The sequence below is a fragment of the Sorghum bicolor genome, chromosome 6 (assembly GCF_000003195.3).
Source record: "Sorghum bicolor cultivar BTx623 chromosome 6, Sorghum_bicolor_NCBIv3, whole genome shotgun sequence".
Classification (NCBI taxonomy): domain Eukaryota; kingdom Viridiplantae; phylum Streptophyta; class Magnoliopsida; order Poales; family Poaceae; genus Sorghum; species Sorghum bicolor.
Window position 1 is genome coordinate 51,188,230 of NC_012875.2, and position 22,059 is coordinate 51,210,288.

The following is a 22,059-nucleotide window of genomic DNA, read 5'->3' on the forward strand; positions in this document are numbered from 1 at the left end:
AATTACATATAAACTATGTAATTAGTTATTTTTTTATCTATATTTAGTGCTCTATATATGTGCCGCAAGATCCGATGTAAATAAAATCTGAAAAGTTTTGCAAAATTTTTTGGGAAGTGAACACCAAAACTAAAAATTTTTGGTGTTAGAATTTTGGTGGAAATCTTAAGGTTTTGGGTTTTTGGATTTTTTCAAAAAAACTTCGTGAACTAAACAAGGCTTAAAGAATCCGCCCCCTCCACCTCCCCTTTTACAGGCGCTGTCACGCAAGCGGCGCAGCGCAGGTCGCAGGAGAGCCACCCAGGACCACGAGGTGAAACTGGTGGCGAGGGCGAGGAGAGACCGCGAGAGGTACAGACACCAGCCCTGCTCTGCCCTGCTCTGTTCCGTTCCTCTTGCTTGTCCCCTCTCTGTGGCTTTAGCTTGCTAGTGGTAGTACTAGCTTTGCTTCAGTTTGGATCTTTTGGTGGTAATCAATTGCGGCCGCATGAAGCGAAATCGCTAGGGTAAGGGCCGCCGTAAAGGCAGGACAGGAATAGAACAAGGCACTCACTGTTTGTTTTCTGGGGCTCTTAAACTAGTGATGAAGCTGCGCTGCTTCGGATGCATCGATCGGGCTTTCGAATAAATTGGAAAAAGAGGCGACTTTTTCTTTTCCCTTTCCGTTTGGGGGGCTCGAGCTTCTCGCCAACTGTGAAGAAACAAGAGCTTCTCGAGCTTCTCGCCGTCGTTGGTTCAATTCCCTTCCTCTCTATCTTTTTTTGTTTTGTTTGTTTGTTTGGGGGAGGGAGATGAGGGAGCATCGGATTTGAGTTGAGTCGTCGGAGCTCACTGGGAATCTGACTGATTGCTCCGTCTTCTTCCCCTCCCCCAATCTTGTCTTGGGAGCGGTTCGTTCGGATCGCATGCATTTTGGTGTTGATCGGCATAGCCTTTTAGAACTTTTTTTTTTGCCCTTCGCCGTTTTTTCTCTCTCCCACTGCTCGGATTGTCTGTTTCCATCCGATGCACAATGCGCGGGTTTATTCCCTTGGCGACGGAATGCTGCATCTTCCTCGCTTGTTTCTTTGGGATCCCAAAAAACCCTCTTTCCTTCCCTGTTCTGAAGAAACCCCAAAGCTCCCTTATTGGATTGAAACGTTCTTCACGAGGAAGCAAGGAGGGCCCCAAATGGATTCATTCCTTTGCTCTAGAAATAAAATATCCCACGACAGGAAAGTATACCCGCTCTTCAAATTCCTACTCGGATCAACGGGTTTCGTTTTGTCTCTGCAAGTTGATGGGAGGAGACACCTGTTCTCTCCTCTTTACTTGTCCGGTTCCACTTGTTCCATTCCTAACCCAATCACCCATCACTCATCAGCCATCCATCCACAATGTCATTGCCTTTGCCATCACTTATCTGCGAACTCCTGCTGAACATGCTATGCTACAGCCATTTCCTGTAGATTCAGGCCTTGTTTAGTTCCCCAAAAATTTTGCAAAATTTTTCAGATTTCCCGTCACATCGAATTTTTAAACGTATGCATGGAGTATTAAATATAGATGAAAATAAAAACTAATTGCACAGTTTGGTCGGAATTGACGAGACGAATCTTTTGAGTCTAGTTACTTCATAATTGGAAAATATTTGTCAAATACAAACGAAAGTAATACTATTCATATTTTACCAAATTTTTTGGAAGTAAACAAGGCCTCATTGAGGTGCTGTGCATTGGTCAAAGCCTATATTTTTTTTGAACGCAATTGGTCAAAGCCTATATTCAATTATCTTAGTACACCACAACCTCAGAAAGCCTCTTCTCTTTCGGTTTCGAGATTCTCCATTAATCTTCGTATGTGTGATTTGTGAAGTCCATCTGACATCTGTGGAGGCAGTCGGGGAAGACAGGGAAGAAGACCAGAAATGGAATTGGGCCCTCACCCCTCAGACTCCCCCAGGCCCCCCCAGGCCCCAGCTAGTCCTTTGGTTTCGGACGCTGTTTCAGTCAGCTGCTATCTGTCCCCGTCCAGTCCTCCCACTGCTATCCGAACTGGAACAGCGACCCAGGAAAATGAATTAAAATGGGAACTAGGCCCCACATCTCAGCCGCTCATTGGGCATGCATCCATTTAGAATTTTCTTGAAAGGCACGGGGCGGTGGGTGGATAGGACTATAGGAGAGGAAAACAAAGCTTGAGTTGATCATTTATGCTGTTGAGCCAAAATTGAGGTCAAAACAGAGGCAGACATAACCAGGGTTTTGTTTGCTATAACTTCTCGGTCTTTCAGAAGACAATTTTATACTAAAAGCTGAAAGCTTTGACAATCGTCCCTTAGAAATAGTCCCTATCTGCAATATGGGATACCTAGTGTGAAAGCATTGTTTCTCCATGTGCATCATATGATGCCTTTGCCCAGCTGCAAACAGAACTACTATTTTTGGCCATTTAGGTAGTATTTAATTGAAGTTTCACATTGGGACTTGCAAGAAACAATGTGAGAGTGGAGCTTGTTATTCCTTGAGTTTATTTCAGAAACATCTAATCATGGCATGACGTTCGGGAGGGTTTAACTTTAGACGTCTGAAACTGAGTCAAAACAATCAGGAAAGCAAGTTTAAGTATTCTTTATTTCTGACAAAGGAAGCAGTGTAGTTGAAATTGCCGCTAAATAATGTGCTTTCAAAGAGGCTTTTCTAAATAGTGAAGGCTTGGATGCTGATATATTTGTTGTAGTTTCTTTATGGGTTTGTGAGACGAGTCCTTTCTTCACTCCTAAGGTTACTGAGTTCATGGCCTTTCCTGCTGCCCTCTGAATTCTTATGGTTGCGAGTTTCTATTATATGACCACTTCACAAATTTGCCCTCTGAGCAGTTTCTTTCTTTCTTCCTTTTCTTTTCCTCAGGAACTGACCAATTTCTTATGGTTTAAGTCATTGCCTTCTTTCTTGATCTCCAAGCCCAGGCAACGAACCCGTTACCCAAACGTGTCTCCTTTTGTTTATCTGAGTTTGAGGAGCGTCACTGCTGACCAATCTGTTGCCTTCTCATTGACCACTTTACCCCTTTATACGTGGCTTCTTTTTCCTCATGCACTTGGTGATATCTGTTGCTTATAAACATGGTCCAAGAATCGATTTTTCTTTCACTTTGCTTCGTTTCGCTGTTGCCCTCATCCTTATAATTACGTGTCACACACAGGTCTCGATCTTCCCCCATATATACACAGAGCGGTAGGAGCGATGGACCATGAGATGGAGCAGAAGGGATGTCTCTGCCGGATCAAGAACTGCGCCATCGAGCTCTTCTCTGCTATGGAGGAGGATCTGGAGGTGGACGACGAGGACTCGTGGGACCTCGTTGGAAGGGACCTTCGGCTAAAGGCCACCTTCCTGTACATTGACCTCAGCCGTGTGATCACCTTCTGCGAGGGCGAAGAGCATAAGAAGGCGCTCACTGTCCTTGCCAACAAGTTCTTCTACTCCATGGATGAGGTGAGGATCCTTTCCCCTCTTTTACAACATTTCATAATTTTTCATAATTTCACAATACAAAGCACGTCTTGGTCCATTGCAAATTCAGGGTAGTATGTGTTGGATTTAAGTGCCATGATACTGTAAGGCAAGTATTTAGTTCTCGCAGCAGGTTATATGAACCTTTTGGATCTTCCGGATATTTTAACACCTTTGCGCCCCTTAAGCAAGTAGTACTAGTGCTTACTGACTAGTCTAGGCTTAGCAAATACGGAGTACAATTCAGGTGCATCAATCATGTTTTGGAACGCAGTGACTAGTGCATCAAAATTATTTTTTCGGATAGCCTTATGTTAAATCAATGTTTGGTGGTGGTCTTTGTACATGCAGAGTAAGCTTCATGTATGTAGGCAATTAGCACACTTGATTTGTTGATACTGTTTTTCTGAATAATTAACAAGACGTGCTTGCACAAAATGGCAGCTGAGCGACGCAGTGGAGAGCAGAAGCCTCCCTCTGACGCAGGTGCGGTACAGCGACACCGCTGACGCGCTCCGCGAGGTGGTCGCCGTCCTCGCGCCGTCCCTGCTGCAGGTCGGCCCGCATGATCCGGAGGAATAGAGAGATCAGTCTCAGATGCGCCCCCTGCCTGGCCCCTGCAGTGCAAACGCGATATGTCGTCGTGACGCGGGCGAGAGCTGGGAGCTGATAGAGATAGGATAGCTCATATATAGCTCGAAACCTGCAGGACAGTGGACAGACGTACGGTGAGACGGGTGAGGCAGCGTGACAGAAAAATGCCGTGTGCGATCACCTTCACACCTGTGTGTGGCTGTGTATACATGTCTCAGATTTGGGTTGCCGTCTCTTCCCCGCCCCCTTTGCGTTTCGCGTGCTGCCGATATATGCTCTGCTGCTCTCTGATCCTCATCCTGTAACCCTCTATGTGAAACGCTGCATGGCTCCTCTACAGAGTGTGAGCTTTGATGCGCAGATCAGTAGGGAGACACGACATGAATTTGACTCTGCACAACGTGCCCATGCAGCATTAGGAGAACGGGGTAGCCAGGGCTCTAGGATTTCGTCACCTGTCTAGAGAACGGGACGGATCGCATTAGACGCGTCCCGTCCAAGCAACCTAGTGACTGTTCCATCTCGGAGGCGTTAGGCTGTGGTAGCCTCAAAACTGTCCTGATGTGATCGTGGCCTGACCCGGGCTGGTGAACGTAGGCACGTAGGGAGAGCCTGATCCAGAGGCGCTTGTGTAGAAGCCACGAAATCCTGAAGCTACGACAACGTCGTGCACTGGTTTCTGGGACTGTGTGTGTCTACCTATTCCAAGTGGATTCCTGGTCACCTCATGCCCAAATGAACGGGGCTGCCATGCGATCCCTGATGCGCCCCGTGTGCACTGGGCACTGGGCAAGGAAACCAGCAGTGCCCGTGCCCGTGCCCGTGCTGTTCTGCCGCGAGAGAACGTGGCAACGCGCGGCGGGGGGCACGAGCACGACGACTGTAGCGGTAGCGGAACAAGGCCTCGGCACGGCGCGCGGGCTCACGGCTCGCCAAGATCCACATTGGCTGTGCTGTTGGACCGGTTTGAGCAGCAGGTGAACGTGGCCGGCCCACTAAGGGCTCGTTCGGTTGATCCGGTTACTGGAATGATTTCAGATGGATTTGCTTCACTAATTTGCATAGTTTAGATAAGCTAGAATAGTTCCAGGGGTAAAATTATGGCAATCGAATGCAGCCTAATTGGGCTTGTGCTCGCACGGCCTAGCGTGGGCTGTACAACACGTCTGCCGGTCAAGGCTCAAGAGGGAGCCCATTTTCCATCCACACTCTTTTGCGCCTCACAAAAAACGCGGTAATTAGTGGAGTTTGTTCATGAAGACAACGCTCCAATGTTGATGCTTATTGTTTAGCTAGGAGCTTCGTAAACTTCTTGGTGCGAAACTGATAACTAAAGAAGGCCCATTTTCCATCCACACTTTTGCGCCTCATGAAAAACCCATTTGGTTTGTTGCTCCACCTAAGGCCTTGTTTGATGTAGTCGGATTCACATCAATCCACATGTGTTGAGGTGGATTGGAGCGAAATTTAAACTAAATTCTACCCCAAACCACATCAACACACATGGATCGAAGTGAATCCGACAACATCCAAACAAGGCCTAATAGAGTTTGTACCAGTTACCTGATAACTAAAGAAGGGTGACGATTTTCTCAAAAAAAAAAAAAAAAAAAAACTGGTTCGACCAGTAGACAAGAGTTTTCTGGGCCGATGATGCCCAATAAGTGAGGAATATCAGAAACTGGCAGACATTCAAAAGTAATGAAAAGATATTTGAAGAATCTGGTTGCCGGATTTTTTTTTATTCATTGCATTATCTCTCCCGTTTCGAGACACCGGAGATATTTTTAGCTGAATCCCAGAATCCCAACGGCATCCAGACATTCCTTTACGCAGGCTGTGGACGTTACCAATTCTAATTTTGGGCGTCTACAATTTCGGTGAAATCTTCGAAATATTGTATTTTTCACTTGAGCCTAATATATATATATATATATATATATATATATATTCAAAAGAATTTAGTTAAATTCATCTTTCACTCCAATTTTATTTGATAGAATCAGAAAAAAAAATTAAAGACAATGATGTTTCACTTATGATAAAGCTACATGACATGAGAAAAAAATGGAGTGAGTACATGTAAATTTGTCTTGAACTATAATTTCATAAAAATACATCATTATTCAGATCAATTAAAAGACTCAAAAGGTAAACGTAGTAGACAAGACTATGTCTTGAAGATCAAATCGATGTCAAACTAAAATTATCCTACTTCCTCCTAAATTATAAATTATCGAGTCAAAAACATCCGAGTAAACATTTCAAACGCGTCGCGTGGATGCGATGCAAAACAAAGTAACTGCAGTCAGTGTTACCATCTTCCTGTCGAACTCGAGCATACGATTTGTCAGACGACGGATATCGAGCGTGCCCTACGCCTGGCGCCTGCCACGTTATCGGAACTGTCTGGCTGAGCAAGCCGCCAAAACCTCACCCCATCCGTCGAGAAGGCGACGAGAACCACAGCCGGCGGGCGAGCTCCGCGATGGCACTGCGGCTCGCCGTACAGGCGCTGTCCGCAACCCTGCTGTCGCGCGCAGAAACCACGTCCCCCAGCCCCAAGCCACCGAGCAAGAGCAACAACAGCAAGCAGCAATCCCAAAGGCCAGCTGGGGCAGCCGCCGCCGCCACCACCACCAGCGGGAGGCGGCTAGCAACGGCGTCGGTGGCGGCGGTCCTGGCGTCGCAGCTACTGCCGCCCGTGGCGAGCAGCGGCGCCGGCACGTTCGACCTGCGGCTGACGCTGCCGGAGAAGTCGAGCGAGGAGGCCGAGGCCGTGGTGCGGACGCACGCGCGCAACCTGCTGGGCGTGAAGCGCTTCATCGACGCCGGGGCGTGGCGGGAGCTGCAGGCGGCGCTGCGCGCCAGCGCGTCCAACCTCAAGCAGGACCTGTACGCCATCATACAGGCGAAGCCCACGGGGCAGCGCCCCGAGCTCCGCAGGCTCTACTCCGACCTCTTCAACAGCGTCACCAGCGTAAGCAGTGCTGCTCCTCGTAATCTTTTACTATCTCCGTTGCAGCCTTGCAGGTGGGCAATGGCGTCGTGGATGAATGTGCTTGCTCATCTTGTGCTCTGCTCTTGACCGCAGCTGGATTACGCCGCCAGAGACAAGGACCAGGTCCAGGTGCAGGAGCACTACGGCAACATCGTCTCCGCGCTCGATGAGATTTTCGCCAAGATCATGTAGATTTTGCTCATATATGTTTGAGAGGTTTCTTCTCACAGAACAGCTGCAGCTTCTAGGGAATGTTAACAAGAAGCCGTTTTTTTTTTCTCTCTTTTCCAGAAACGAATTAGGAGCCGGTAAAACCATTATTCCTAGCCAAAAGAAACCTGCCAAACAGGTTGTTACATTTCTAGGATACAAAAGATGGAGCACGGATATAGAATTAGGAACTTGGATTGCGTTCACAACTTCACATGCAGGAAGAGCAACAAATGGCGACAGGCAAAAAGGATCCTTCTTGCTATGTAGCGGGTTCTTCCTAGAGAACTATTTAGCTAGTTCTTGTGAGCTTCCTCCGCTACATCTATTTAGCCTAATGTCTGAAGGAGAAACCAAAAGGAATCATAGTAGTTATTTACAGGTGCAGCAAGGCCACAAAAACTGCAGTTCCTAAAAACCCTCGCTCTTTAGCCACCAATGTTTAAGGCTAGTTGCAGGGCAGCTGAACGGTTTCAGTCACCTCTCCTTTCGCTTTCAGATAGAGAAAGCAGGGGTCCTTGGTGAATTGGTGTCGCCACTTGGTGTGCAAAATCAAACAGTACTTCTCCATATGTTCCATCCATCTACCAATAATAAAGTCCCAAAGTCTTCCTAAACTGAAGCCTGTTGGCAGTGACCTACCATCCTCTTGGCTCCTCCTTCAAATGGTTGCTTCCAATAACTTGATCCTGATAATAAGGAACATAAATTGGTCAGTAAACCAAGAACAACACAGTTGGTGCATTTTCAAGTTCAAGAAAATTCATGAATGAAAGGACCTGAAATCTCAAGGTAAAATGCAGTCGTCTGTGTGGGAAAAGAGTGTTAATTGGCAAACAGCACTTCAAATTCTTACCATTGTAATGCCAGGAAGCACGAAGCTAGCAAGATTTTCATCCACTGACACGCTAAGTGGAGGCATCTTGGTTCTCAGTCCAGGCAGTTGGGTCGTGCTGTTTATAGAAGAAGCAGCTGTATTACAAAACCGAACCTTTTCAAGCATAACTCTAATCTAGTAATCTTCTTCAATAATAATTGCAAAGGCGTTTCATTAGATTATGCTTACATTTGTAGAAGATCATTAATGTTCCTTCTTGCCTGATGGAAGAGATCGAAGTTGTTATGAGGCTGCAAGGGAGAGTAAAGATAACTATAAAATAATGCTCATCATGTATTATTGGAGGAAAAAAGTAATGCTCCAGATGCTGTCTAACTAACATTGAAGGGGTTATGCTATTCTAAAAGAAATATACACATTTCTATTCGATGAGCATTTCTTGATAATATTGAATAATAGAAATGATGAATGAAAAACTGTAAACAGAGTAAAGTAACAAAAGGAGAACTATACACACCTGAAATCTCTGAATATTTATTTCTATTTGATTAAGAAGTCTATTATTTTCCTCCAGTAGATGCTGCACTGGACGATCTATCTCAGATGCTACATGATAGAAAATACAGCATTGTCATATCATATTACAAACAAGCATTGGTTAAATCTTGCCGAAGTTTAGGACTTGAATCTGTTATAGTGCACTACTGAAAACTACAAGGATCTCAAGTGCAATTTATATGACGAACAAATCAACTGATTTACAGTATCTCATTAACCAAGGATGAAACAGCGTGCTACATATTTGTATGTAGTTCCAAATACTAGCAAGTAGAAGGCTGTGTAATCCCAGACTTGTTCTAACAAGTTCCACAAACCCAAAGCTATTCTAATTCATGCTCTTGAATAGTAAACATCCGAAGTGTCAACATTTTTATCCCTTTCTGTCACTTGACACTAGAAACTGTGACAATATATACAATTATAGGCATCCAAGACTTACAGGTAAAAATTATACGCATTTAAAATTATATATTAAATATCAAGCTCCAGTGGGGTGCCTACCTGCGATAAACTTAGCAATGGAGTCAATATAAAAGTGAAATAGTTCAATCACTCCAGTATTGGCAGCAGTATATCCTCTCAAATGCAAAATTTTCAAATGCCAGATCATAATATTTTATAATTGCACTAGACAGTTAGCAGCAGATAACAAGAAACAAAGAAGATATATGGAAGCAAACAATTAGATCCGATACTCAAGTAGTCAAGTGACCTACCAACCTCCAGATATTTGAACATTATGCGGCACAAATGAAGAGGCTCTCATGCCTGTTTGAAGAGGATGATTTGCTCCCCACGGTGCTGGCTCTACAAATTTATCCTGATAAACAACCATAATGGGCACCATTTAAAAATATATAAATGCAAGTGATGTATGAATAGACCCTGTAGATAACTGACATTGTATATAATGACGACAATGTATCTGTGCTCTACCCCCTAGGTGCTCCAATGATCCCACAAAAGAAAAAAATAAAAATGGACGAAAAATTCCACCAGAAACATGGATGGATAGTGATGCAATGATCTATGCTGATGCAAACTTTAAGGGTTGAATAAAACTTTGTGAAAACAGAAAAAAAAACTAAAAATCAGCATGCAATTGGGTCCGGTGCAGTGTTCATCTGGATCAGCAACCCACACCAAATCACATGCTGATTCTCATTTTTTTCCCTCCTTGCCCATTTTTTTTTCAACCTCAACATTTTTTCCCCTTGAGTACATCATTGTATCATCTAACCACCCATATTTTGGTGGAATTTTTTTGTGTTTTTTCTTTATCATGGGAGCATGGAAGCACATGATACATTCTCATATACTGACTTTGACTATTTTCCACCGACTTCAAATTTGGATTTGGAAACGAGCCTTAACTTTTCGAATTGAATTATTTCAATTTTTCATATAATCAGTGGCAGTAAATATAAAGAGAACAATACAGAACAAAGTTCATCAAATAGGAAGGAATATTAATACCTTTCTTTCTTTTGTATTTCTCCCAGTATGGTGTTCTTGGGGCTTCCTTCGTCTTGTATTTACTTTCTTCTACAAGATATATCCAAATTGTTGGTAATATTAAATAAAATGAGAAAAACAGTTAGTTAGATAGAAAATGCACATTCAAGTAAAGACGGATTGGTGCAGAAATTATCTGTTATTTAGCTAGCTACTAGCTATAGTTCTGATGGAACATCAAAATAAAATAAAAAATTTAGTTCATCACATACATCAAATGAAATAGTTACCATGCATTCATACCTTAGTTGAATTTGAATATTACAGTAACCATATCAATCAAAAGGAATATGTAAGTGAGGGTTTGTTAATTTCAGCAGCAGACCTATTGCAGCTAACAAACATATATATAGAACAAAAAAGGTGGAATAATGCCAATAGTGCTTTGTTATGAAATAAGGTCATGCTGTCTTTTGATAGCCCTTCCTTTTTCTTCAGAATACAAATCAAAAGCGATAGAATAATAGACCGCAATCATACAGTGATTGCCAACTCAGGTCTCACTATGATCATGGTCCAAATGCTCAAGTCTAATAGATTGAAAACAAAGTCATCTATCATTCATGCTAGTATTAGTATATGCACACATGGTTAGTGGAATTCTATTCAGATCAACTTTCAGATGTAATAATATAAGTTTTGGCATGGCAAGTCAGAAAACAGAACAAGGAAGAAAGGAACTATGTTTGTGTATACCCAAGGAAGTGATTGATATTTATGAACATCTTGCACAAGTTGCATATATTCAGTGTTCTTACGCATTATGCATCTTAAGCGGATAGTATCCTCGTAGTCAGAAATGAAAAAAAGTGGATCCTTTTTTAAAGAAGAAATATCATTTTACAGCAGCATTTACAGGATAGAGACTGCTTACCCCTACCCACTGGCACCTCATTGCAACATCTCTTACTGTCTTGTTCGGTAACGATGCTGCTATCTTTATATACTTCATGATGCCTTGTTCATGAACATATCTGAGAGTTTTTCATGATAGTACACAAAAGAAAACAAAGGGAAATATTTTAGCAACGCGTTAAACGGATCCAAACTTCAACAAGTGATAGAAAAACTTTGTGGCAGCATCGTTCATATAATCTGAATCCATTGGACACAGCATTAAGATAAAAAAAACAATAACGGCAAAAAAAATCTGAAAGGAACAGAATTGCAAAACAGTATGTCTGCATATGATAGTTGAGATGGCTTACTTATCCATGCCATCTCTCAGAATTTCAAGCTCAAGCTGTGTCCAATCTGCAGCCAGCGGCCCACCATATTTGAGGCTCTGCCCGGAATCAGCTGGCATATTAGATGAACCAGTGGAAACAATCACTGAAGGTGTGGTCAACATCCCCACACTGGCATCCATCCCAGTGGAACAATCCAGGTATGTTGGCATGCCTCCTGAGCCACTAGTGGCTACGGTTGTCTGAAATGAAACTACATGCTGGTTGCAGAGTGACTGGGAGAATGCCCCAAAATTCATATTAGGATCGTCTGCCATCTGTAGGCACAGTAAATTTTCGAGAACAGATTTTGGATCTTCCAGCCTAGAAGGAAGCTCAGCTCTCCCAAACAACTTAAGAAATGCCACAGTACAAGATGAGAGAGCCCTGTTAGTTACTGGTTGCACTGCATTTTTGCACAACCTGGACGAGTTTTGTGCCTACTGCTCCAAGAACCTGCACATGACATTAAATATGTCAAAGAAAGCTAACCTTCCAAACTAACAGATTTGCTTTAAGAGAGGAATCTCGAAACTTCTATGTTAAGACTGCCGGCAAAGAAAGAAGCTCAAGAAACATGAAGATGAAGATGTATGTTTCAGAAACAGATTTTCTTTCACTCCACAAGTATCCAATTCAAAACCACGCTCAGTCAGTTGTGTAACTGAAAAATTTTCATAAACCAAATTTTCATAAACCGTATGAAGAACACAACACTAGAACACCAAATGATCAAATCGGTAGGCAAAATTAAGCATAACTGAGTATGCTGCATGCAAATCCTCGGAACAACAAAGGTCAGCCCATTAAAAAAAGGGCTAAATTGTGGACAGGGACCTGGCCAGCCTACACCTGCAGTTCATAAGTACTAGAAAATGACCCAGGAAAACCAAATCTAGCAGTGATAATGATTAGTACTCCAGAAAGTCAGACCTCGCCAATCAACCTTGGCCGTACAGTCTGCATGCAAGCAAAGCGCTGGCAAGGAACTGAATTTTCACACGAGGGTTCATACAAAACCCAAAACTTCGTTAACCACGCACGATTCCGGCTGGCGAGAGAAGCAATCCAAAAGAACTCTGGGAAAGGGACGCCAGCCCCGATCCTGCCGGACCAGGATCAACCAAGAAGCACGGGCGGCGACAAGAACAATCCTGCTCAACAAACTTACCCCAGCCCAAATCCGATCTAAAATCTGCTCTCACGCCGCAGCAAGCAGGGACCGACCCCTGACGGAGAAGCCAATTGAGCTCCGGCCGGTCTGATCCTCGCCTGCCTGCGCGTTGGATCGTGTGGCGTGGCGGTGTGCTTGGTGGTGGCGCCTTGGTGCTGGTGGTGGTGGAGTGCAGTTTGCTTCTTTAAATGGTGTGCCGCCCAGCTTTGCGCGCTCCAATGGGAGGGCCGGGGAGAGGCCAGCAGAAAAAGCGGCGGCCCCGGCGCACCAGTGAACCCCCGTATATGCCCCTCCTCCACTCCAAAAGCAGAGAGGTCGTGTGCTGATTTAACAACTTGCGCACGCAAAAAGAATCAGAGATGGCGGACGGAAGGGAGGGAGAGGGGAGGCGATCTCTGTTGGAGTTCACCGGCCGAGGTCCAGAGACCAGAGCTGCTGCTAATACGGGGTGGAAGGGGAAGCCACCGCCCACCAGCGGCAATGGCCTCCCAACAATAATTGCCACTATTGGTTTCTAGCTTCCCCCTCGTCTGCCCCTTTCCCTTCTTGGTTGGTTCCGTTCCAGCTCCCCCGTGCAGTTGTGCGGTCATGCCATGAAAGCAACATGCTCATGATTTTTATTTTTTAAAATCCTAACTCCTTTTCTGTGTTTTTATGTGTAAATCTTCATAACCTGTTCAAACCAAGAGCATCAGAAGTGACTGCAAAAACTAAGAAACAGCTTCCAAATCTTTCTTGGCCCTGTTTCGTTGGGCTGCCAATCTTTCTGGATGTATGATGCGGCAGTTAGATAACTTTATTTACTCTTTATTTGCTTTTTTTTGAATTGCTACTATTCTTGTATTATATCATAAAAAGATGAAACTGCAATAAAACTTTTATTTCATGGGACCTTGACTCAAAATCCAACATTCAAAGAGATGAATACGGCATGGTAGATTTAGATTTTATCAAGGCAGCCTTATTCATTTGGCTGATAAGCTATGATAGAAAGTACTATTGGCTGATTTATTGTGAGAGAAAAATACTATAGATTTGACTGATAATCTCAAACGAACGGGCTGGCAGCTCTGCCTCTGACTTCTTATAGCTATTATCATAGAGTTATGCTAAATAGCCATCTAAAAAGTGGCTTGTTGCAGTGAGTTAAGGAGGAGTTGAAGCCTTTTTTTACTAAAAAACAGGAGCCACGAAAACATGACTTCCTCCTTATAAATTTGATAAAAAATATTTAAAAACTATCACTAATAGCTTCAACTCCACCAGAGAAGTTCCTCCACAAGAGTAGGAGCCCTATCAAACTAGTCCTTAGCATGGTAGTTTTAGAACTTTTTTCTATGACAAGGTGGAATTATATTAAAACTAGATATACATCTTCAAATTACACATGAAAATACCTAAAATAAAACAGTTATAATATTTTATCCTGGTTCTTTTGTTGCTTTTTTCTTAATGGATTTCTCCATGCAACCAGTATTATAGACATTAAACACTAAAGCTAAAGTGCAATCCTAATATTGAATCCAATGATAAACTCAAAATATTAGACACATTGCAAGATCCAACATTGTAGAACTAGTCGAAAACACATCTGAAATGATGAAAGAACATCAATAGTTGCACCATTGGGTACATTATATGTTTCAGATTCATCACCTCCAACCCTTGTACCATGTTAGATGCTTGATTTCCTCTCCACGACGTTAATAATGAGATCACTGACCAAAGTTTTGTGCCCTTGCAAATAATGGTCATAGATTCGTTTCATGTTGATGCAATCGGCGCTTGCAACAACGGCCTTGTCGTGGGCTTGTGGTAATCACCAAGGTATTTGAGGTAACAAGACCTCGATCAAAAAACATTTGATTTAATGATACATTTCTTTAGCTAAACATAAGCAAAACTAAATCTAAGAGTTGCTGTAAATAAGAGATGGGTCTCCTATCTTTTTTGCCACCGGTGAACTCAAGTGAAAGGAAAAAGGAGAAGGACCCTACACAATGACGGTAAGGACGACGGCAAGAAGGGACCAGAAAAGGGGGCACGTACGGCGGCAGCTTCTGATAATATAGACATCTACTTCGTAGTTTTAGAATTTTATAGATGACAAATGCAAGTCCCATGCAAGAGTACATTATACTTAAGTACTACTCGCTACGTCTATTTAAAAGTTAGCCAACTAATAGTTACTAACTACTCCCTTCATTCCAAACTAAAAAAAAGGTTGATCCAAAAAAATATTTTGAACCTGGTTCTTCTTGAATTTTCGTGTATTGATTTTGTACGCTTACAATTTCGAGATAGAAAGAGTAAGCATCTCCAAGAGACTAGATAAAATTATATTCTAAACTATAAGATTTAGCTATTGTGTAAACTAAAAAAATCATCCAAAGCGTAGAGTTTCACAATAGCATTTGTATAGGATAGCCAATGAGGGCGGCGTGCTATCTATGATAATTGATAAATGAAAGTTTAGGGATAACAGACTTGTTATTTTAGCAAACCAGATAGCACACCTATTCGACTTTAATTTTTGCGTTAAAAAATTAAAAATAGCCTAGATAACATGGATATCATATCTGTTGGAGTTGCTTTTAAGTAGTTATTAGTATGGGCTATTTGAATCCATCTAGTAATAAATAGTTGGAGGTGCAAATGTATTATTAGTACACCACGAACTAATAAATTAATTGTTAGCAGATATGTTAGATTCTTATATGCTGATTTTAGCTATTAATTAGCACTAACGAGTCTAAACATACCTTTATTCCATCACTATTATTCGTCTTATGATACTTTTGTCGTGTTTCCAGTTTCCAACCTTGCCCAGAAGAATTCCTTAGCAACCTTAGGTAAGACAAACCTTGCTAGGTGAGGATCGGAGAGAACTTTGGGTTCCCCTTGAAAGCAGGGAATTCTTGTGCGCATTACCCAAATTCAAACATGCAAAGCATCCAAAAATGATTTCTTCTTCTCTAACCTTGCCACGCAAGGCTAGGCAGAGGTGAGCAAGAGAAGCAATCAAACTATTAATTAGTAGTCCGTTCCATATGTGAATCATATTTCCTGTTTTGCGAGGCATGTTCAACTATAAAATTATAAAAGCTCCTCTGGCTTAGGCCTCTAGAACTTACACAATTGGGTCATGGAAATATATTGAGACTAAACTTTGTTAACTAACGCTTGTGGAACAAAGCATTCAAATTCATGACAAACAACCACAATGTTAAAAATGCCCAAATATAGAAATAAACACCATCTAAGGCCTTGTTTACTTCCATTTTTTTTTTGCAAAATAGGAATAGTAGCACTTTCGTTTGTATTTGATAAATATTATTCAATTATGGATTAACTAAGCTCAAAAGATTCGTCTCGTCAATTCCGACCAAACTGTGCAATTACTTTTTATTTTCATCTATATTTAATACTCTATGCATACGTCTAAAGATTCGATGTGACGGGGAATCTAAAAAATTTTGCAAAATTTTTGGGAAACTAAACAAGGCCTAAATGAATTATGGGTAGGTGTCTTTAAATCTTCAATGACCATGCAATTCGAGATTCACTCCCATCAAAAAAAAATTCGAGATTCACGACTATATAGTCGATTTTATTTTCCAATGAGACCATTACACCAACATCCTAAGGAAAGGAAAACATGTGACTAGAAGAGGCTTAACTTTCTATATTAGCTTGCATTGTTATCAAAGAGCAAGATTCTCAAATTTATTTTGAGAGCCAGAGCCAATAAAGGCAAGTCCTTAGGGCTCCTACTCGGCTTAAAAAAAATGAGAGGCTCTCAAATGGGGCCTCCATGATCTCGTTTAAAGGGTCTTTTTTTGGACCTCTCAAACTACAGTTATAATAGTTTTATTTTCGTGTGCATGCCTCTATCCTGCTAACATCTGTTTGACTCGCGTCGCCTTTGCCCTCTACCACCATTGGCAAAGCTAGAGCAAATTAGAAGGGGGTGCACTTAGCTTGTGGGTGCATAGACATATTTCGCGAGGGTTGCATATATGATGAAATTTTGGACCTAATCTTCATAATTTGGGGGGTGCATTTGCACCCCCTAGTTAACATGTGGCTTCACCACTTTCTACCACGTTGTTCCTTGTACCAGCTCCACCCTCCACCGCGTCATCTCTATTGTCCCGCACTGTCCCCATCGTACTGTGTTGGCCGCTACCGTCGCTTCATCACCGCCCTCTAGCATTACCTCCCGTGCGATGCTGCCCTCCAGCGTGGTCATTTCCAGTGGCGTTGTCGTGGTCCCTCCCCCCTCCATAGTGTGACATCTTCCCCGGTAGCTTATGTTCTTCCTCCTCCCCCAGAGGCACTTTCCCTCCCAGCAGGTAAGATCTTGGGACAAATGAGGACCATGATGAACATGGCTGCCCCACCAGAGAGGAATAAAGAGAAAGGGAAGAAAAAAATAAACATGTTGCACTCAAAGATAAAGTGAATCATATGTGTTATTGTCTATTGAAATAAGTTTTCAAACCCTGATTTAAAAGTTATCGTGAAGTAGGTGCAGTAAAAGTAGACTATAAAATGTGTATAGGGGTCCTAATTTGAGGTCACTGCTAAAACTGCTCTAATATAAGAGCTTGTTTGGATTATTGAGTGACACATCACGTTAGTTATTAGATACAGTGGTCTGCCATACACCTAGAATCCAATTCCTCTCCACTTGGTGCAACCAAGATACCCGGTAACTATTTTCCTGTTGGACCTCGATCGCTGCCGTGGTGGTAAAAGTTTCTTGCGCCAGAAAATATGTGGTGAAACTACTTTAACTAATATCCCCCAAAAGACTTTACCTAGCATATCAGTTAAAGCAGTTTCTATTTTTATAAGCAGCGATCGATCGAGTGAAGTCTTCCTCTTCCTCTCTTTAGCTTCCTATAAACTTGCACTTGCACGTCCTTTTTGCAAAGTGAGCGAACCTAAAATTTTGCATGTCCTTTTTATTTTTACTCCTCCCCTTTTGTTGTTTTCTAGTGCAACCTGAGACTGAGTGGCCGTTCCATTATTCTCTTACAGAGAACCTCCCCTTTTGATCTGAATGTGGACTTGGAATCGGATCCTACTAATTTTTCCCGAGAACCAAAACTAAGATTAGATTGCATGCATGTAAAGGCACACACGCTATTTGGGCGTGACTCAGCGACTCCAATTACCACCATCTACTCTAGCAGGCGGAATCTGCCGTGGGGCCCCGCCCATCTGTTGCGCTGCGCAAAGATTCATTCATTAGCTATGGTCGATCCTGGCCGTTAAAAAAGCGGAGCCCTCTGAAGATCGCACGGCCAGGGTCATCTGCTAGTTGAGACAAAATGGGTTTGCTGGGTAGTGACGGTAACCAAAAAAGTTTAGCCATGTCATGTCACGCAAAGTCGTCTACAGCCATGTGACCGTGTAGGGAATCAGTTCGGTGGAGCAATTGAGTGTATCAGAGTAAATGGCCGGTGTTATTGGCTAGTGTAGAATATTATGAAATGAATGAATAAATAAATAAATTATTTGAATCGGGCTGCAGCAGGCTCAGATTTTTGTGCTGGGAGGGAGGATCAGGTTCACATTCCGTCGGCACGTGTCAAGCTTGGCCCTACATGTAGAGAATCTGGGGCAATACTTTTCCTGCCATGCAATCGCCACTGTTCAATTTACTCTTTATTACATATATAATATCCACAATAATGTTTATTTTTTAGGAAATATTGTAATGTTTAGTTAGAGCAACTCCAATAATAGCCCAAAACAGAGCTCCTACTTTTTATTTAGGTGATCACCTCTATATTTATTGGCCCAACAAATTTATTCTACTCAAAAACAGCCCCAAACAAAGCCCCTAAAATGACATCAACAACCAATGACATGGGAGACCCATGTGTCATTGGGCCAGGCCTTTCTTCTCATCCTCTTCACACACAAGGCAGAGAGCGCGAGGCGAGCATCACGCTCGCGTGGCTGGGGCAGCGTGCTCGCGCGGCGGAGGGAAGCGAGGGAGGGGGCACCGGCCGCAGGAAAGAAGGGAGGCGGTGAGAAGGGAAGAAAGCAGGGCAGCCGTGCCAACTCACTGGAGCAGAGGGAGGCTTGCGCTCGCGCGGTGGATGGGAGGTGGAGGCGCTTGCCGGAGCGGAGGCGGGCGATTTGCTGGAGTGGAGGCCGGCTCGCAGTCTTACAATGGAGGGGGAGGTGGTGGTGCTCACGGCACTTTCGTACTGCGTGGGGTGAAACAGGCGGATGGCCCTGAGGGGGTGACCCAACAGGAATGGGGCTGGTGGGAGGATTTTGTTGGGCCAACAAATTTGGTGCCCGTAGGCTCTGCTGGAGTTAATTTTTTGACCTAAACATCCATATTTAGTTATTAGGAGAACCCTGCTGAAGTTGCTCTTAGACTATCGCTTGTCCACAGTGCGTGTCTATATCATAGTTTTAAATATCCCGCTATAGCTGCCGCTATAGCCTTTTGAGGCAGAGTGCCGCTATTTGTGTTCATATACAATTTAGCCGCTATATTCCGCCATAGTCCGATTTAGCTCCGCTATTAGCTGTTTTAGACATGAACCGCTAAACGTCTTAGCCCGCTATTTAAAACATTGGTCTATATTATAGCACTAAAAAGGGCTCGAAGGGCATGGGCCGGCGCCCGCGGGCAAACGGCACCCAACGCGCCAAGCCAACGGCCATTCCGGGCGGGTGGCAGGAAATCATGCCTCAACTACCCCGCCCCGCCCCGCTCCGCTCCGGCGGCGCGCGCGCGACCGCAAGCGACAGCGGGACGTTCACACCACTCGCTCGGGCATCCACGCACGGCAAGTGGGGCGCACGCGGGCACGGAAAGCGGCCGGGCGTTCCATTCCGTGCCATGACTCTCTCTGAGACCGAGAGAGAGGTTCGGTGCATTGCATCGCGTCGCTCGCCCGCGCACGCGCATTATTGTGAGAGAAGAAGAAGAAGAAGAGACTGGACGGTCCCAACTGGCATGCCAGCCGGGTACGGTGTGGGCTGTAAAGAATTGCTGTGCTGCTGCTGCTAGAGTATGGAATATGGATTTGCGAACAATCGTGGCGTTGGCGTTGTTGTTCACCGTGGCAGGTTTGCGCCGTGCTTGCATGCACGGATTTGGATGGATAGGCTCGACAGGAGGAAGCGGCGGCGGCGACCACACTGGTACCAGCAAGCGACAACCTGGCCGGTGGCCGCTGCAAATGCAACGAGATCCGGCGATGAGAGGCCAACGTGTGTTAAACGTTTTTGCATGCATGGCCGCTCATGACACATAGCACGCGGTGTGGGGTCAGGCTGTCACCTGTCACCAACTCCAAGCATTGATGTTTTTCCTTTCCTACATATCTTTTTTTTTTAAGAAAAAATATGGTCCTGAGGCGGAACAAATCTTTGTTTGTTGTTCCAGGAGGCAGACATGGAAGCAAATGTACTCCAAGTTTCTACTAATAAGTAATAACCTGCAGTGTAGTTTTAGCTGAAAGGGCTTGGACGACTTTACCAATCTCCCTACACTCCTCATCTCTTTTCCTTCTTTGAGAGGACGCGACGTGTGGTTTTATTTCTTTTTCACTTCCTTTCGAGTTTCGTCTACCGGAAATTGGACCTCGCTCTCTTCCCACCGCCACAGAGCGCACCCAGATTCAGTCACCCACGCACGCCATAAAGAGAAAGAGAGAGAGAGAGAATATTTTTTCCTTAGACCTAAAAAAAGTTTTATTTTTTTCTTAGCCCTTTTTTCTTTTAAAGTTAGCTATTTGTCCCGAAAGCTATCCTTGGTTCCTTATTTGTGGCACTTACTCCGTATGTTAGTGTTGACACTTATAACAGGGATAAAACGATGATTTTACCCTTGGACACAAAATGAATCAGTGTAGAGTCTAGTTTTTCTGTGTTTGATTTTGAGAAATATTTCAAATGGCTGAGATTATCATAATTGTATAAAACAAGGAACATATTATTTTTAAACATGGAAGCATTTTGCCCCCGAATAAATATTGCTTAAAATCAAAGATAGCTTTTCGGGGGTAAATAGGTACTAACTTCAAAAATTAAATAAAAAGAAAATCAAAGAAGGAAGCGAATCTTTTGTAGGAACAACCAAATAATTCTGTCATTAAAAAAAAAATCTGCTCCCGGGCTCCCTCATTCCGTCACGAGGCCGATCGTGTGAAACGTACGGGCGCATATTAAACTGCGTCGGACCCCCACTCAACCCGCCGGAATTGCAATGCATCGCTGGTGGTCACTAAAATCCGAGCAGCAGCACATGCACAGCAGCGTAACAGCAAACACTCGCCGGCGTCGCCAGCGACTGCGTTGTCCGTAAATGTAAAAACTTTTTAAGATTGATTTCCAGTAACATCGAATCTTACGTTTATATGTATAGAATATTAAATATAAATAAATAAAAACCAATTACATAGTTTATCTATAAATCGCAAGACAAAGCATTTATGTCTACTTACTCTATAAATAATTGAACAATTTTATCAAATAAAAATGAAAGTAGTCAGTGGGCCTCGTTTCGGCCTTTTCGAGTGGTCCCTTCCCCCTCTCTCCCTCAGTCCCTCCGACCCTCCCAGGTGGGAGCCTGGGCCCACCAAAAAAAAACCGCGAGGCGGCCCATCAATCAGCCCATCGCACCACCAGAGCAGCAGGCAGGCACGCGCTCCTCCCTCCACGTCCGTTTCGCGGGCACCGTCACGCTCGTTTTTCTTTTTGGCTCCACGCATCCATCCACCGGAGAACACGGCTCGGCAACGACGTTTCTAGGCTAGTGTCTACGCGTGCCTGCAGAACGACGCTGCAGCCGGCGTCATGGCTCACCGATCGAGTAGGACGGCGACCGGTCGATCCACCGAGCCTACGAGCCACGATCGAAGTGAAGTCGCCGGCGAAAGGTCTTCTGAAGCGATGGGCGCACACTCACTACTATGGCGCCTCAACGCAAAGCACCAGGGCAACAAACAGCCCAACATGTACTACAACAGTGGGGGAAAAAGGAAACACTTTTGCACATCAATCAACACACACACGACACACCTGAGAGGCTGAGAGGCCGGCCAAGATATTATTCTTGGATTGAAGCAGGGCAGGGCAGGGCAGAGGAGAGGAGAGGAGCGAGTGCAAAAAGAGGGAGCAGGAGCCAGACTCACAATGCAGACTCTATCATAGAGTTTAAAGTTATTTATTACCTCGAACAATGTGGATTTGGAGTCTAAATAAGACTTGAAGTCTTATTTTTTCTACCTCTTTCTTCAATAAATATGCTGCCACATCAGCAAAATACCATAAATAATATGTAATTAAATGTTTTGGACTCTATGATAAAGTCTTGCATTGTGAGTGTCCTTATTCGGTCCGGCCCACCGCCAAAAGATGCAGTATATAGTACTCCTACTAGTAGTAGAGACGAACCAACTTGGCTG

The 22,059-nt window shown here is 43.7% G+C and overlaps 3 protein-coding genes across 8 annotated transcripts; 2 read left to right on the forward strand and 1 right to left on the reverse strand.

The window, feature by feature from the left end:
• LOC8056018 lies at positions 253 to 4,379 on the forward strand. 4 transcript variants are annotated; one of them, XM_021462830.1, is made up of 4 exons: positions 270 to 351; positions 582 to 729; positions 3,184 to 3,476; positions 3,939 to 4,379. In XM_021462830.1, the coding sequence occupies exons 3-4, from the start codon at positions 3,225 to 3,227 to the stop codon at positions 4,074 to 4,076; spliced, it is 390 nt and encodes a 129-aa protein (XP_021318505.1). In that variant the 5' UTR covers positions 270 to 351; positions 582 to 729; positions 3,184 to 3,224; the 3' UTR covers positions 4,077 to 4,379. The 4 variants fall into 4 exon arrangements, with proteins under 4 accessions (XP_021318504.1, XP_021318505.1, XP_021318506.1 ...); XM_021462829.1 differs by lacking the exon at positions 582 to 729 and having other exon boundaries at positions 253 to 351; XM_021462831.1 differs by lacking the exons at positions 270 to 351; positions 582 to 729 and adding an exon at positions 404 to 506.
• On the forward strand, positions 6,132 to 7,916 carry LOC8082843 (psbQ-like protein 3, chloroplastic). Of its 2 annotated transcripts, XM_021462828.1 has the most exons (3): positions 6,132 to 7,068; positions 7,183 to 7,277; positions 7,381 to 7,916. In XM_021462828.1, exons 1-3 carry the CDS (start codon positions 6,577 to 6,579, stop codon positions 7,712 to 7,714), a joined length of 921 nt encoding a protein of 306 aa, XP_021318503.1. In that variant the 5' UTR covers positions 6,132 to 6,576; the 3' UTR covers positions 7,715 to 7,916. The 2 variants fall into 2 exon arrangements, with proteins under 2 accessions (XP_021318503.1, XP_002446803.1); XM_002446758.2 differs by lacking the exon at positions 7,381 to 7,916 and having other exon boundaries at positions 6,173 to 7,068; positions 7,183 to 7,367.
• Positions 7,468 to 13,154, reverse strand: LOC8082844. 2 transcript variants are annotated; one of them, XR_002454077.1, is made up of 9 exons: positions 12,611 to 13,154; positions 11,422 to 11,895; positions 11,088 to 11,187; positions 10,175 to 10,243; positions 9,419 to 9,518; positions 8,655 to 8,743; positions 8,366 to 8,427; positions 8,156 to 8,271; positions 7,468 to 7,988 (listed from the first exon to the last, which is right to left on the reverse strand). XR_002454077.1 is itself a non-coding variant. In XM_002448155.2 (9 exons), exons 2-9 carry the CDS (start codon positions 11,715 to 11,717, stop codon positions 7,938 to 7,940), a joined length of 864 nt encoding a protein of 287 aa, XP_002448200.1. In that variant the 5' UTR covers positions 11,718 to 11,895; positions 12,611 to 13,154; the 3' UTR covers positions 7,475 to 7,937. The 2 variants fall into 2 exon arrangements, 1 of the variants encoding a protein (XP_002448200.1); XM_002448155.2 differs by having other exon boundaries at positions 7,475 to 7,988; positions 8,156 to 8,252.